Here is a 16,251-nt window from a genome sequence, read left to right on the forward strand (position 1 = left end):
GCCAAGCACGTACGGCGTACGTGCTGGCGGTTCAGGGCTCAGGCTGCCAAGAACGTACCTCGTACGTTCTTTTGCAGCTGAGCCCTTCTCTCTGCATCGGCGGCTTTTGCCGCCTCTGCAGAGAGTCAGGAGGGTAGACAGCCCCCTGGGCAACGTGGCTGGGGGGCTGTCAAGTCGGATCTGCGACGCGATTGTCGCAGATCCGACTTCAAAGTAGCAGAAGCGCAATGTAAGCGCTGCTGCTGCTGGCTTACCTCCTCCTCGTCGCACCACGCGCCCAGTCACTTCCTGCTGCGCAGTAACTCTGCAGACACGCTGCCAGGAGTCGTCCTTCGGTTCCAGCGATCCTCCTGCTACAAAAACGGTAAGTGCACTTTTTTTTACACACTTACCTGCACTTACACATACCTACAGTACATTTATACACTTACATGAACATTTTAGTAAAAATTTGTGTTTTTTTATTTTTTATTTTTTTATTTTAGCACACTTAGTCGATTTTGTACACTTATTTACACTTAATTACATGTATTTGCACACTCAGACAACTTTTATTAGTGCACAAATATGTATACACAAAAACTCACAAACAGGGTTTTTTTTTTTTTTTTTTACTTATTCATTGTACTGTTTGTTTTGCCTAAAAGCATGTTATTTTGACAGCGTGACTATTGGATAATCGATTTCGGCCACTAATTACGCTGCCGGATCAATTATTTTGTTATTTCATTGATTTACGCTATTTTTGTGGTTTTATTGCAATTTTATCCATGCATTATTGTTCCTTATGTATCTTTAGTATAGTTTTGCTGTTTGGTGCTTTGGTATAGAAAGATTTATTTTACTTAGTTTGATTCGCCAGAATATATGCTTTCCAAAAATATATGGGTTTCTGGGGGTCTTTTTACAGTTTTGGGGTCTTATGGCACATAACGCACAGTTGGGGCTCTCTTTTCTGCAGCTTAGTTGGCTAGCGTGAAAATTCATAGGCATGTTTTTCATTTGGGGTCTGTACACGCCACATACTTTGGTAAATCTATGCATATTGGGCATCAAACTATTTAGTAGACCTCTGACGTCCATATTTAGGGTGATTTTTCTTTATACGTAAAACAGTGTGTGTGATAAATGCGGCAAACTGCAACAATTTTAGGCGATTTTCAGAAATGTAAAAACCTCTGCGTTTAGAAAAGCTTTGCAGTTTGGTGTAGAAAGACGTCTTTATCTTTTTTGGATTCGTCAGAATGTGTACTTTCCAAAAATATATGGTTTTGGGGGGGTCTTTGCTGTTAGGAGGGTCTTGAGGCATATAATATGAAGTCAAGGGTCTATGTTCACAGAAGGCGAATCGGCAGCAGAGAAAAATCATATGCACTATTTTCATTTTGGGTCCGCACATGCCAGCTGCCTTGGTATATCAATGCATATTGGGCATCAAACGGTTCAATTGACCCTTGGCATCAGTATTTATGGTGTTTTAGAATTGTATGTAAGAAATTGGGTGAGATAAATGCGGCCAATTGCAATATTTTTAGGCAATTTTCAAAAATGTAAAAACTGTTGCTTTTATCGCCAAATTTAGGAAAGGCTTGCAGCTTGGTACTTTGGAGTACAAGGACATGCATACCCAATTTGGATTCGTGGGAATGTGTACTTTCCGAAAATATATGGTTTTCTGGGGTGAATGCACTTTTTTTTACCTTTGCTCCCCCCAAAACTATGTATATGTGTTGATTTTGCAGTACCTGAAATGACAGACCATATGGGGGTCTTCCTTTTGGGGCCCCTATATGCCACGTGCTTGGGTACATCTATACATATTGGGCATCAAACTGTTCAGAGGACCCTAGGCTTTCATATTTGGGGTGATTTGTCTTGATACCTAAAAGTATGTGGGTAATACGATGCTGCAGGGTAGATATTTTGAGGTGATTTTTGGAAATGTCACCTAAATCACCAAATTTAGGAATGATTTGTGGCTTGGTACTTTGGCGTAGAAAGACATGCATACCCAATTTGGATTCGTTGGAATGTGTACTTTCCGAAAATATATGGTTTTCTGGGGTGAACTTACTGTTTTCTACTTTTGCCCCCCCCAAAACGATGTAAATGTGTTGATTTTGCAGTACCTGAAATGACAACTATATGGGGGTCTTCCTTTTGGGGCCCCTGTATGCCACGTGCTTGGGTACACCTATACATATCGGGCATCAAACTGTTCAGAGCACCCTAGGCTTTCATATTTGGGGTGATTTCTCTTGATACCTAAAAGTATGTGGGTAATACGATGCTTCAGGGTAGATATTTTGAGGTGATTTTTGGAAATGTCACCTAAATCACCAAATTTAGGAATGATTTGCGGCTTGGTACTTTGGCGTAGAAAGACATGCATACCCAATTTGAATTCGTGGGAATGTGTACTTTCCAAAAATATATGGTTTTCTGGGGTGAACTTACTTTTTTCTACATTTGCCCCCCTCAAAACAATGTAAATGTGTTGATTTTGCAGTACCTGAAATGACAGACCATATGGGGGTCTTCGTTTTGCGGCCCCTATACGCCACGTGCTTGGGTACACCTATACATATTGGGCATCAAACTGTTCAGAGGACCCCAGGCTTTCATATTTGGGGTGATTTGTCTTGATACCTAAAAGTATGTGGGTAATACGATGCTGCAGGGTCGAAATTTTGAAGTCATTTTTGGAAATGTCCCCAAAATCACCAAATTTAGGAATGGTTTGCGGCTTGGTACTTTGTAGTAGAAAGACATGCATACCCAATTTAGATTCGTGGGAATGTGTACTTTCCGAAAATATATGGTTTTCTGGGGTGAACTTACTTTTTTCTACCTTTGCCCCCCCCAAAACGATGTAAATGTGTTGATTTTGCAGTACCTGAAATGACAGAACATACAAGGAGGGGTCTTCATTTTAGGGCCCCTATATGCCACGTGCTTGGGTACACCTATACATATCGGGCATCAAACTGTTCAGAGGACCCTAGGCTTTCATATTTGGGGTGATTTCTCTTGATACCTAAAAGTATGTGGGTAATACGATGCTGCAGAGTAGATATTTTGAGGTCATTTTTGGAAATGTCACCAAAATCACCAGATTTAGGAATGATTTGCGGCTTGGTACTTTGGCGTAGAAAGACATGCATACCCAATTTGGATTCGTTGGAATGTGTACTTTCCGAAAATATATGGTTTTCTGGGGTGAACTTACTGTTTTCTACTTTTGCCCCCCCCCCAAAACGATGTAAATGTGTTGATTTTGCAGTACCTGAAATGACAGACTATATGGGGGTCTTCCTTTTGGGGCCCCTGTATGCCACGTGCTGGGGTACACCTATACATATCGGGCATCAAACTGTTCAGAGGACCCTAGGCTTTCATATTTGGGGGTGATTTCTCTTGATACCTAAAAGTATGTGGGTAATACGATGCTGCAGGGTAGATATTTTGAGGTGATTTTTGGAAATGTCACCTAAATCACCAAATTTAGGAATGATTTGCGGCTTGGTACTTTGGCGTAGAAAGACATGCATACCCAATTTGGATTCATTGGAATGTGTACTTTCCGAAAATATATGGTTTTCTGGGGTGAACTTACTGTTTTCTACTTTTGCCCCCCCCCAAAACGATGTAAATGTGTTGATTTTGCAGTACCTGAAATGACAGACTATATGGGGTCTTCCTTTTGGGGCCCCTGTATGCCACGTGCTTGGGTACAACTATACATATCGGGCATCAAACTGTTCAGAGGACCCTAGGCTTTCATATTTGGGGTGATTTCTCTTGATACCTAAAAGTATGTGGGTAATACGATGCTGCAGGGTAGATATTTTGAGGTGATTTTTGGAAATGTCACCTAAATCACCAAATTTAGGAATGATTTGCGGCTTGGTACTTTGGCGTAGAAAGACATGCATACCCAATTTGGATTCGTTGGAATGTGTACTTTCCGAAAATATATGGTTTTCTGGGGTGAACTTACTGTTTTCTACTTTTGCCCCCCCCCAAAACGATGTAAATGTGTTGATTTTGCAGTATCTGAAATGACAGACTATATGGGGGTCTTCCTTTTGGGGCCCCTGTATGCCACGTGCTTGGGTACACCTATACATATCGGGCATCAAACTGTTCAGAGGACCCTAGGCTTTCATATTTGGGGTGATTTGTCTTGATACCTAAAAGTATGTGGGTAATACGATGCTGCAGGGTAGATATTTTGAGGTGATTTTTGGAAATGTCACCTAAATCACCAAATTTAGGAATGATTTGCGGCTTGGTACTTTGGCGTAGAAAGACATGCATACCCAATTTGAATTCGTGGGAATGTGTACTTTCCGAAAATATATGGTTTTCTGGGGTGAACTTACTGTTTTCTACTTTTGCCCCCCCAAAACAATGTAAATGTGTTGATTTTGCAGTACCTGAAATGTCAGACTATATGGGGGTCTTCCTTTTAGGGCCCCTATATGCCACATGCTTCGGTACACCTATACATATTGGGCATCAAACTGTTCAGAGGACCCTAGGCTTTCATATTTGGGGTGATTTGTCTTGATACCTAAAAGTATGTGGGTAATACGATGCTGCAGGGTAGATATTTTGAGGTGATTTTTGGAAATGTCACCTAAATCACCAAATTTAGGAATGATTTGCGGCTTGGTACTTTGGCGTAGAAAGACATGCATACCCAATTTGGATTCGTTGGAATGTGTACTTTCCGAAAATATATGGTTTTCTGGGGTGAACTTACTGTTTTCTACTTTTGCCCCCCCCCAAAACGATGTAAATGTGTTGATTTTGCAGTACCTCAAATGACAGACCATATGGGAGTCTTCCTTTTGGGGCCCCTATATGCCACGTGCTTGGGTACACCTATATATATTGGGCATCAAACTGTTCAGAGGACCCTAGGCTTTCATATTTGGGGTGATTTCTCTTGATACCTAAAAGTATGTGGGAAATACGATGCTGCAGGGTAGACATTTTTAAGTGATTTTTGGAAATGTCACCAAAATCACCAAATTTAGGAATGATTTGCGGCTTGGTACTTTGTAGTACAAAGACATGCATACCCAATTTAGATTCGTGGCAATGTGTACTTTCCGAAAATATATGGTTTTCTGGGGTGAACTTACTTTTTTCTACCTTTGCCGCCCCCCAAAACGATGTAAATGTGTTGATTTTGCAGTATCTGAAATGACAGACCATATGGGGTCTTCCTTTTCAGGCCTCTATATGCCACTTGCTTGGGTACACCTATACATATTGGGCATCAAACTGTTCAGAGGACCCTAGGCTTTCATATTTGGGGTGATTTGTCTTGATACCTAAAAGTATGTGGGTAATACGATGCTGCAGGGTAGAAATTTTTAAGTGATTTTTGGAAATGTCGCCAAAATCACCAACTTTAGTAATGGTTTGCCGCTTGGTACTTTGGTGTAGAAAGACATGCATACCCAATTTGGATTCAGGGGAATGTGTACTTTCCGAAAATATATGGTTTTCTGGGGTGAACATACTTTTTTCTACCTTTGCCGCCCCCCAAAACGATGTAAATGTGTTGATTTTGCAGTATCTGAAATGACAGAACAAATGGGGGGTCTTCCTTTTGGGGCCTCCTATGCCACGTGCTTGGGTACATCTATTCATATTGGGCATCAAACTGTTCAGTGGACCCAGGATTTTATATTTGGGGTGTTTTACATTGATACCTAATGATGTGTGGGAGATATGTTGCTGTAGAGTGGAAGCTTTGAGGTCATTTTTCAAAAAATTCACCAATTTCTATAAAACATTATAACTTTAGGAAACAATTGCAACTTGGTGGTTTGGAGTACAAAGATATTTCTACCCATTTTTGATTCACCAGAATCTGTTCTTTCTAGTAATGGGTAGTTTTCTAGGGTAAACCTACTGTTAGCGGAATGTTTGGCCTTGAAATCAAAAGTATGCCGTTTGGGAAGTGTTGCTTTGGAAATTTGGTTGTGTACTGCTTGTAGATTTTGAGCTATACAAGTGAGAAATCTCCATAAAACTATATATATTTGGTATTGTCGCGTTCAGGAGACATAGACCTTTCTAAATCGGCTGTGTTCTCGTACATAAAATGAATGATGTTTCTGATATATGTGATTGTTCTTCGTGCAACATGATTTTTTTCATTTTATTTGACACTTAGAATCCAATATTTTATTAGAGAAGTAGAATTACACCAAAATTCTTGCATATTGTGAAAGTTCAGGTTGTCCTGAAAAAAACAATACATTGTTTTCCTGGGTTAACTAAAAGACCACCCCAGGAAAGGCCCTTAAAGTGAAAGAGTGCAAAATATCTAAAAACTGCTTGGCAGTAGATGTTCGCATCTAGGACAAAACGGCTGGCAGGGAAAGGGTTAATAAAGGTGTTGTGTTTTTTTAAACCTTGGTGTTTGGTACCAATTAACTTGAATGTAACTGTTCTATTAGCCCAATCCCTCATCATCAGCATAATCCTTCTGTAAATCCATACTCTGTCCAGTTGGATGCCACACAGCTGAAACCACTGCTGCCTACTCTAGTTCAGTGGCATTGGGAAACATCCAACAGCGACCGTACTGGTACTTTTTACATTAAAGATGTTCTAGTAAAGGTTTTTTTGAGCTGGAAATCTCCAGTACTTGAGTTGTTAGGCCATGAAGGCAATGCAGTAGGGACAGTTTTGAGCACTTTACTTTGGCAAAAATATGCCAGTGGATGAAATTCAACCAGTGTAGGGTCTGGCCACATGAGCAGATTCGGGGAGATAAGTCACCCCAGCGACAAATCTCCTCTTCTTCAGGGCGACAATCGCCCCGAACTGCCTTCCACCTGCCCTCTGACGGCTCAAATGAAAATCGTTTTCCGAAGTCGCCTCAAGAGGAAACTGCGGAGAACGAAGCGCCGTGTGTGCATTTCCACAGGCTATTTACATTTTAGCCGGCTGAGGGCAGGGGGAAGGCAGTTCGGGGCGATTGTCACCCCGAAGAAGAGGAGATTAGTCGCTGGGGCGACTATTCTCCCCGAATCTGCTAGTTTGTCCAGACCCTTAGTTTGTCCTGCCCCCTCTGGTTAAAGAGGGGGCAGGACTTCAGATACCATTTAAAGTCAAGTATGTAAAATGATTGATGTTTCATTATTCTGTAGTTTGCATTGCTTTTAGTCCTGAACTTCATGTATCTAGGAAACAGTCTTTACAGACTTAAGTAGAAACTGAAAGGTCAGTATAAATTACATAGCAAACAGAGATAAGAAAAGCAAACAAATCAAGGCAATAAAAATTGCCATTGAAACAGATTGAAAAAAAATAATTATTAAATAACTAAAGAGCATAGCACAGGAAGGAAATATACTGAAAAGTGCAAAAAGATACCCATGAAATAGATTTATGATTAGAAAAAAGTATACTTGCTATTATGCCCATTTCAAAATATTGTACAGCCAGGGGTGACTTTGAGAGTGCCACAACATGTGGGCACCCAGCACCCCGACACCATTTCTAGCTATTGGATTAGCAAAGTGGCTTCACATAGGAGTGATCTGCCATTCAGTTCTGCTTTATCTGACACAGTCACAGGAGAGATTCTACATGTTGCTTGGTGTGAATTCAAACTTGCAATTGTCCACAATACAACACAATACTGCATTGAAATACAGTTTTTTGGATGTGGTGTCTGTAGCTTGAGTAATTTAACCCTGAAGAGAAAATCTGTTTAAGTTACTATGAATTAACCTCCACACAGAACCCAAACTGAAATGTCTTTGTCTTTATGTAAAGCAGGAGCACAGAGAAGATGACACTAGCAGGAACAGACTGGTATAATTTTGCCATGGTTGGTTACTGTATATCAAATAAAATGCTTGTGTTTGTTGTTATTCACTCATTATAATTGGTAGCTTAGATGCTGCCCATCACATGAAACTAATATCCTCCAATGTAGTTGTCTATATTGTAAACTGGATTCAAGTGTTATACCGCACCATTCCTATGACTTTTTCTATGGTAAAATAAACAGTATACAGGGCTTCTGTTTGAACACAAGCAGGCATAGATGCAGCAGTTAAAGGGCAAATATACTCCTCATTTTGACCTGAGCCCGTTCACTTGGGCTTAACTAACTATGATTAAGTACCGGAGGATACGAAACGCGAAAGGTGGATTGTATGGGGCCAGAATGTACTAAGATTTTTAATATGACTTTATGTTAATTGAATAAACTTTTACGAATAATGGGCTATGGGACAATTGTTGTTCAATGATTACTTATGTAGAAAAGGTCCATAAACACTATCTGAACTGAAAATAAATGTATTTTATTTTTAAACAGATATACCCGAGTCCTTTGGAATGTGCGTTTCTATTGAAATTAGCTTTGCAGCAGATAAGGGGTTGATGCAGGCTGTGGCTGGGCCACTGTAGGTTACCTACCCTGCTATAGCAGAAGCCTCAATTAAAAACAGATTCAATATAAAATTTAATGATAGTGTTTAGCAAAACAGTATTTAAATAATTTCATATTCCTTTATTAATAATGACATCACTCATAAAAATACAATAAATGTTTGTTTTGCGAACCTTAGTGCAGTCTGCATATGTCCAAGAAAGAATGGCAACCATGCAGTCACACAAGTCAGAAGCCACAAGAAATATCCCTGCTAGAACCTGCAGGACATGTTTATGTAGGATTTCCATTAGGAAATCATATCAAGATTTATGTTGTTAGAATGAAACAAGACTGTGCCTTAACTATGGTTGGATATACATTTAATCACAAACTATCAAAATGAAATAACTTTGTAACACTGAACATATGGTTGTGGAATAATAAAGACAAATTCATGCTGATACAAATCAACAAATACTTATATTGTTTCAGCATCTGAAGCCATTCTAGCCACTTGTTATTTTGTGTCCCACTGCTACACAGCAGGAAAATAACCTCACAGTACTGGCCCACCCAGATTTTGCCACAGTCAGCATACAATACTTTAACAAAGGTTAAATAGAATGTTCACCTGTACACTACATTTTATTATGTCACCGAGGAACCCCAATTTTTCCATTAATTGTTGTATTTTTTAAAGGGATACTGTCATGGGAACAAATGTTTTTTCAAAACGCATTAGTTAATAGTGCCGCTCCAGCATATTCTACACTGAAATCCATAACAGATGCCTAGCAATCATCAAAAATTAAATGCAAATTATCTTAGAATACTCATGCCTGCATAATACCAAGAGGCCCATTTATCAAAGGTGGAATTTCAAATTCATGTGAATTATTTTTTTAGTTTGGAGTTTTATTTCGAAATCTGCCCTGTGTGTGCATAGAGAGGCGGATGACATGCCAGTGTTTATTTTTGATTCTTATGGGGTTACCTAATAAAAGACACTAAATTAGAAAACATTCTTAGAAACCTATAGCAATGAAAACAGGAAACATTTACTAGCCACCAGAAAACAACAACAAAATCAGTTGTTATGGGTTACTGCACCTGGGAAAAATAAGTGCTTTTTATTACATATGTGGGCTAGTAATAACTCATTATGACGAGACTTAGCACATTAAACTGGTATACAGTTATTTAATGCTTAGGCTAATGCCACACAGGGCTGATTCCTGGCCTACACATATGCCCATGCTAAGGATTAGCTGATCCGTGGCCATAAGCTCAGTTGCACGTTTGCACTCCGAGCCACTGCATCAGGCCGGGTGCAGACACAGAGCGGATGTTGGTGCCAAAATCTCACTTGTTTCAGCAACAAAATCTGCTCCGTGTGTCTGCACCTATACTGATACAGTGGCTCAGGGAGCAGGCCAAGAAACAGCTCTGTCTGGCACTATTAAATGTAAGTTATCATGAAACCAAGTGTACTCTCTGGTTGTAAAGAATGTGTTCCAGAAAGAGGCACTCTGTGCCACAGAGCTGCAACTAAGCTGCTTATAGCATGTGGTAGCTAAATATTACACTACTAGAATGCAATAGAATGCAGTGTTTCGGCTGTTGCATTTTTAAGCTGGTCGGAAAGCAGCTACTGGACTGAAATTGCACCCAATAGAAGTGAATGCTTCCAATGTATCAAGACAGAGACATGCGTTTCCCACATAAAAAAAAATTGTAAATGATCACATGCCAATAGCTTTAGATTTACATTAGAAAGCTTAGAAGGAAATGGCTATTTTTTGCAGTGACAGACTCACAGAACTACAGTATAAAGTTTTCAGATTCTGTCCTAAGTGAGTCACAAGTGCAGAAATCTCAAGCATCAGGAAGCAAAGGCTCCAGGAAAACCACCTAGTTCATCTACTCTGCTTTCAGTCAAGTAATTTGCAGCAGAAATGTTTTTATAGAGCTGCTTTACACAAAACATTTTTACTTTTCTTTATGTCTTTGTAGCTTCAATTTGAACACAGTTAACATGGAAACGTATGCATTCATTCAGTGTAATTTATCTAAACCTTTGTACGTCCTTATTGTTCATCAATGCTTCAAGATTTTATCAGCAATAACATGACATTTTGTGACGAGTGGTAGAACATCTTATTTGCTTAGCTGCACCCACAATGCAGTTGTGGTCACACAGTCCCCCACAAACACAAGCCCTGTGCACTCAGAGATGAGCCCCTAGAGTTCTCTGTTCATTGCCCAGAATTTACTGGTACAGGGTATTTGTATCCTCTCTACAGACATAACTCTTCATATGCACTGGTGCTGCAATGCCCTTGTTATTTGCATAATGAGAGGGAAACAATTTGCATAATGAGAAGCTGGTAAAATCAAATATAACCTCTGTTGTTGTCCTAAGGCATAAATTAAAGCCATACATTTTAACCACAGAAATAGTCCATTACAATGAGCTAAGAGCGATATTTATAAAGACGTGTAATTTGTGTCACTGCACTAACAGTGTTAAATAAACCCTTGTTTTACTGGACCTCAGACCTGTTGAAGGCCATTTAATTCAGTGGGACAGAGTTAAACAGCAAACACAGTAAATGATGGTGTACACTTTCATAGGGATCAACACAGCTTTTACAAGCCAACGCCATTGATGCCAGGATTTTACACCTTGCTACACAGACAGAACTCATCACACAGCTCATAAATACGGAAGACCAGGGCTACATCGGCAATGCTGGCGTATGTCAGCTGTTTTTTTATAATTATTATTTAAACCCCTTTAAAAACACCACTTACTTTTAGGGATGCACCGAATCCACTATTTGGGATTCGGCTGAATCCCCGAATCCTTGGTGAAAGATTTGGCCGAATACCGAACTGAATCCTAATCTGCATATGCAAACTAGGGGCAGGAAAGGAAAAAGTGGAAAACAATCTTCTTTTTTGACGCGATTTCCCTCCCCTCCCCTAATTTACATATGCAAATTATAATTCAGTTCAGCCAGGCACAAGGATTCAGCCGAATCTTGCTGAAAAAGGCCGGATCCCCCCTCATCCTAGGGTATCTTTTATTTTAGTGTCCCAAAGGTAGCTTGCAGCCTATAAGCAGATCCAGGACAGTCGGAATACAGACATATTAAAACTCATGATACTACAACAACTATTTCCAGCCAATTAACTACACTAAAAACTAAATCTTTGACAGTCAGAGTATGCCAGGAGTTCTATAAAAGGGATTGTTCACCTTTAATCCAACTTTTAGTATGATATAGAGTGATATTCTGAGAAAATGTACAATTGGTTTTAATTTTTTATTATTTGTGGATTTTGAGATATTTAAGTTTTTATTTAGCAGCTCTCCAGTTTGTAATTTCAGCAATCTGGTTGCTAGGGTCTAAATTAGGGATTCGGTCAAATACCGACCCGAATCCTAATTTGTATATGCAAATTAGGGGTGGGAAGGTGAAACATTTTTTACTTCCTTGTTTTGTGACAAGTCACACGATTTCCCTCCCCACCCATAATTTGAATATGCAAATTAGGATTTGGATTTGGTTTGGCCGGGCATAAGGATTTGGCCGAAGTCCGAATCCTGCTGAAAAAGGCTGAATCCCGAACCGAATCCTGGATTCGGTGCATCTCTAGTCCAAATTACCCTAGCAACCATGCACTGATTTGAATAAGAGAGTGGAATATGAATAGGAGAGGGTCTAAATAGAAAGATGAGTAATAAAAAGTAGCAATAAATGTGTAGACTTACAGAGCATTTGTTTTTAGATGGGGTCAGTGACCCCTATTAAAAAGCTGAAAAAAGTCAGAAGAAGAATGCAAATAATTAACAAAACTAAAAAAAATAAATGAAGAGCATTTGAAAAGTTGCTTTAAATTGGCAATTCTAGAACATACTAAAAGTTAACTGAAAGGTGAACCACCCCACACACGTTTCAATGGGAATGTTCATCCCCTGCCTCCCCATTTTGCAGTCTGAAAACCAGTCTCAGCATCTCCCTCGTGATTTGGGACTCAAGTTTAATAACTCACTGTCTGGAATGATCATTTATCTGCAAACCATACAACACCACCTTATTCACAAACTGCATTAAAGGGGTTGTTCACCTTTAGATTAACTTTTCCTATGATGTAGACAGCGATATACTGAGACAATTTGCAGTTGGTTTTCATTTTTTATTATTTGTGGTTTTTGAGTTATTTAGCTTTTTAATTTTTATTCAGCAGCTCTCCAGTTTGCAATTTCAGCCATCTGGTTGCTAGGGCCCAAACTACCCTAGCAACTATGCATTAACTTGAAAAAGAGACTGGAATATGAATAGGAGAGGGTCTGAATAAAAAGATGAGTAATAAAAAGTAACAATACATTCAGAGCATTTGTTTTTTAGATGGGGTCAGTGACCCCCCATTTGAAAGCTGGAAACAGTCAGAAGGAGGAGGCAAATTATACAAAAACTAAAATAAATAATGAAGACCAATTGAAAAGTTGCTTAGAAATAGCCATTCTATAACATACTAAAAGTTGACTTAAAGGTGAACTCCCCCTTTAAGACTTCTGAAATCTCCGATGTTCTTTTAGGATTGGGGCAGACGGGCAGATTTGGGGAGATTTAGTCGCCTGGCGACTTATCGCCTCTTCTGTGTGGCGACAATCTCCCCGAACTGCCTTCCGCCTGCTTGAATAAATTATCGCCTGCGCTAATACACTCGTGGCGCTTCGATTTCCGCAGTCGCCCGAAGTTTCCTCGCAGTTTTCCACGCAAAAGAGGTGATTAGTCGCCAGGCGACTAAATCTCCCCGAATCTGCCCGTCTCCCCAACCCTTAACCACTACATAACAACCCCCCCTTCCAAAAGAAAAAAAAACGTACTCCAGTTTTACTTTACTGCACTTTTGTGACTCGTCCCCCAGAGCCTGTAAGGACCCATAGTATTAGTAAGTTTCGAGGATATAGAAACACATTATTATATATTTACTGAATATAAAATCAAGAAGTGCCCAACAATGACAACAAAATAAAATCACATGATTTCGAACTTTAAAAAACAAATGTTTGAAAACAATGCCCCAGGGAAGAGAAGTTGGGCTCAGCAGCTGTAAAAAGCTCCTCAGAGATTGGGGAATGCTGGGAGTTAGAATGCAGCTAATCTAAGAAGTATCAAAGTCCAATGTTGTCCCAGTAAGTGCTGAGTGATGAGAGCACAGTGTGTACATGCCAAGCAGGGCTAATACTCAGGGATCAGACGACTCTCTGTACCTTTGCTCTGCTTCTTTACTCTTACCTGCTCGTTCATCTCCATGATTTCGGGGCCTAACTCTGACGACTCCACCTACACTCGTTGCCCGGGAGCGCGTCTGTGTCACTGGGCCCGGCAGTACGAGATGACAAACCCAGGTTCGTCCATTTTCCACTTCCCTTCTCTCTTGCTCTTGTTATTTCCCCCCTTCCTTCTGCCTCTATCCACACCCCGGGCCGCCCAGCTACGTAACCCGCGCCGTATCGTCGCCTCTGGGCGGAGCGATCTCTTCTCTGACAGAGAGTCAGCTGCGACGGAAGCCGCGGAAGCTCAATATGAGTGGATTGCGCCATCAGCTGTCATCCATTCAGTAGACGGGAGAGAAACGAGGCAGTGACCAATAAATGCGTCGCTATGTGGAATTAAGGCTCAACAGATTTCACCCTGACTGTAACGTTATTTAAATCTAAAGTCACGGATTCTGGATTTCAGTTTCAATACTACATTGTGCACATATTATTAGGATAACTAAATATCATTAAAGGGTTGGGCATATTCACTAACATTGGAGATAAATATCTGGAGATTTCTGGAGATGTTGCCCATAGCAACCAATCAGATCTTTTCTTTTGTTTTCTAAAGGTGGCCATAGATGCAAAGATCCGCTCATTTGGCCACATCGGCATACGAGCGGATCTTTCCCCGATATGCCATTAACAAACATGGCTATAATCTGATTGTTCAGCCGTATGTCCGAACGATCCGATTATGATGTGCCGTGGGCTCTGGTGGGATCGGTCGGGTCAAAATCAAACCTGACTGATCGACCAAACGACCGATCTCCGCCAAACGAAAGATGGCGGCACACGCCACACACAATCCGAAAATCGTACGAATCCTCGATTCGTACGATAGGATCTGTGTGTCTATGGCCACCTTAAGTTATAGGTGGCTGTTTATATCTCCAGGTATTTACCTCCCATGTTAGGAAACACGCCCGTGTGTTATAGAATAAGAAACGTTTCAATTGGTCTTTGATTTTGAATTGTTTGCCTTCTCCTTCTGAATCTTTCCAGCTTTCCAATGGGGGGTCACTGACCCCCATCTAAAAACAAGTGCTCTGTAAAGCCAGCCATAGACATGCAGATTTACCTTCATATCGGACAAATGATTGTTCTCGGGACCTGCCACTAACCATTCAGATCAAATAGTAGTAAAAGAACAGATCAGACGATGTTCTGCCCCTGACAGCAATCCCACCAAAGTTTATGTCCAACAAAAGCTGTTGAAAGTCTCCCACTGATATCATCAGATCGGCAATACATGTAGAGATATCATCGGTAGCCGACAGAAATTTTCTAGCCTGTTGTATCGTCTGATGACCGATCACCATGGCACAAAAAATGTCGGCACACTCCACACAAGGCCCAAAAATAGTACGAAACTGAGATTAACATGATCAAATCTTTGCGTCTATGGCCAGCTTTAGGCTACACACATTTATTTTTATTGCTACTTTTTGTTACTCATCATCTATTCATGCCCTCGCCTATTCATATTCCAGTCTATTATTCAAATTAATGCATGGCTGCTAGGATAGTTTTGACCCTAGCAACTAGGTAGCTGAAATTACAATACTGGAGAGCTGCTGAATAAAAAGCTAAATAAATCAAAAACCACCAATAACAACAAAATGAAAACCAATTGCAGATTGTCTCAGAATATCATTCTCTACATCATACTAAAACTGGCCATAGATGTTGAGATTTTTAAAAGATCCGATCCTCATCGTACGATCGTACAAATTGACCATCAACTAAAGAGACCAATTTGTCAGGAAAACAAAGGAGAGCTGCCTGCTTGGCCCTGCAAACATAGATACATTGCACTGGGACCAATAAAGAATTTTTGACCTGGCCGATCAATTTCCTGACAGATGTCGGCCGAAAAATCATAAGATGTTCAATCGTTCGAATCCCACGATAATTTCGAAGGATTGGTCGGACTTCCCTAAAATCGGTCGTTCGGCAAGAAGAGTCGTAGCGTCTATGGGGAGCTTAAAAGTTAATGTAAAGGTGAACAATCCCTAGACACAAACTATATATAGCGTGGTCTAGTAAGCAATCAGTAGCAATTGGTTGCTCTTGGTTACTAAACCTGGAGCAAGTTGCAGTCAATTATTGCAGTTCACTGTTGATTAGGTTGCCTTCTGGCTGATTTGTTTGTGTGCAACATGTTCCCAGCAGCCATTCATCATGCCATGGATCAAAATTATACTCTGAACTGTCGAATTTATGAAGTTGGCACTAATGGTATGTTTATGCCAGTGCTGTAGATTCTATGGGTGATGGCACTTAAGCCAGTAATAATACTATTGTACAAAACACAGCTTTTGTACAAGTTTGTCATAGACCCACCCTGATACCAACTAGGGGTGTCACCACTCATTGTGATTTAGAGGGGGTGGTCTGGGTTGGGATTGGGTGAGTAGCCCGGGTTACAGAGCTGTCAGGAAGACAGAGGGAAGTGGGCCCAGGGTGGGTTTTGCTGGTAATGTGTAATCAGGCCCAG

The 16,251-nt window shown here is 40.4% G+C and overlaps 1 protein-coding gene across 2 annotated transcripts in view; it reads right to left on the reverse strand.

Annotated features, from left to right (window-relative positions):
• secisbp2l.L (SECIS binding protein 2-like L homeolog) overlaps nt 1-13,986 on the reverse strand; it is a 32,880-nt gene extending 18,894 nt beyond the window's left edge. For both annotated transcript variants that reach the window (XM_041586788.1, XM_041586787.1), the window contains exon 1: nt 13,726-13,986. In XM_041586788.1, the coding sequence (XP_041442722.1) occupies nt 13,726-13,743 (18 nt within the window). In that variant the 5' untranslated portion in view covers nt 13,744-13,986. The remainder of the gene's footprint in view (nt 1-13,725) is intronic.
• Between the last annotated feature and the right edge of the window lie 2,265 nt (nt 13,987-16,251).

The sequence above is a fragment of the Xenopus laevis genome, chromosome 3L (genome assembly GCF_017654675.1).
Source record: "Xenopus laevis strain J_2021 chromosome 3L, Xenopus_laevis_v10.1, whole genome shotgun sequence".
NCBI classification, from domain to species: Eukaryota; Metazoa; Chordata; class Amphibia; order Anura; family Pipidae; genus Xenopus; species Xenopus laevis.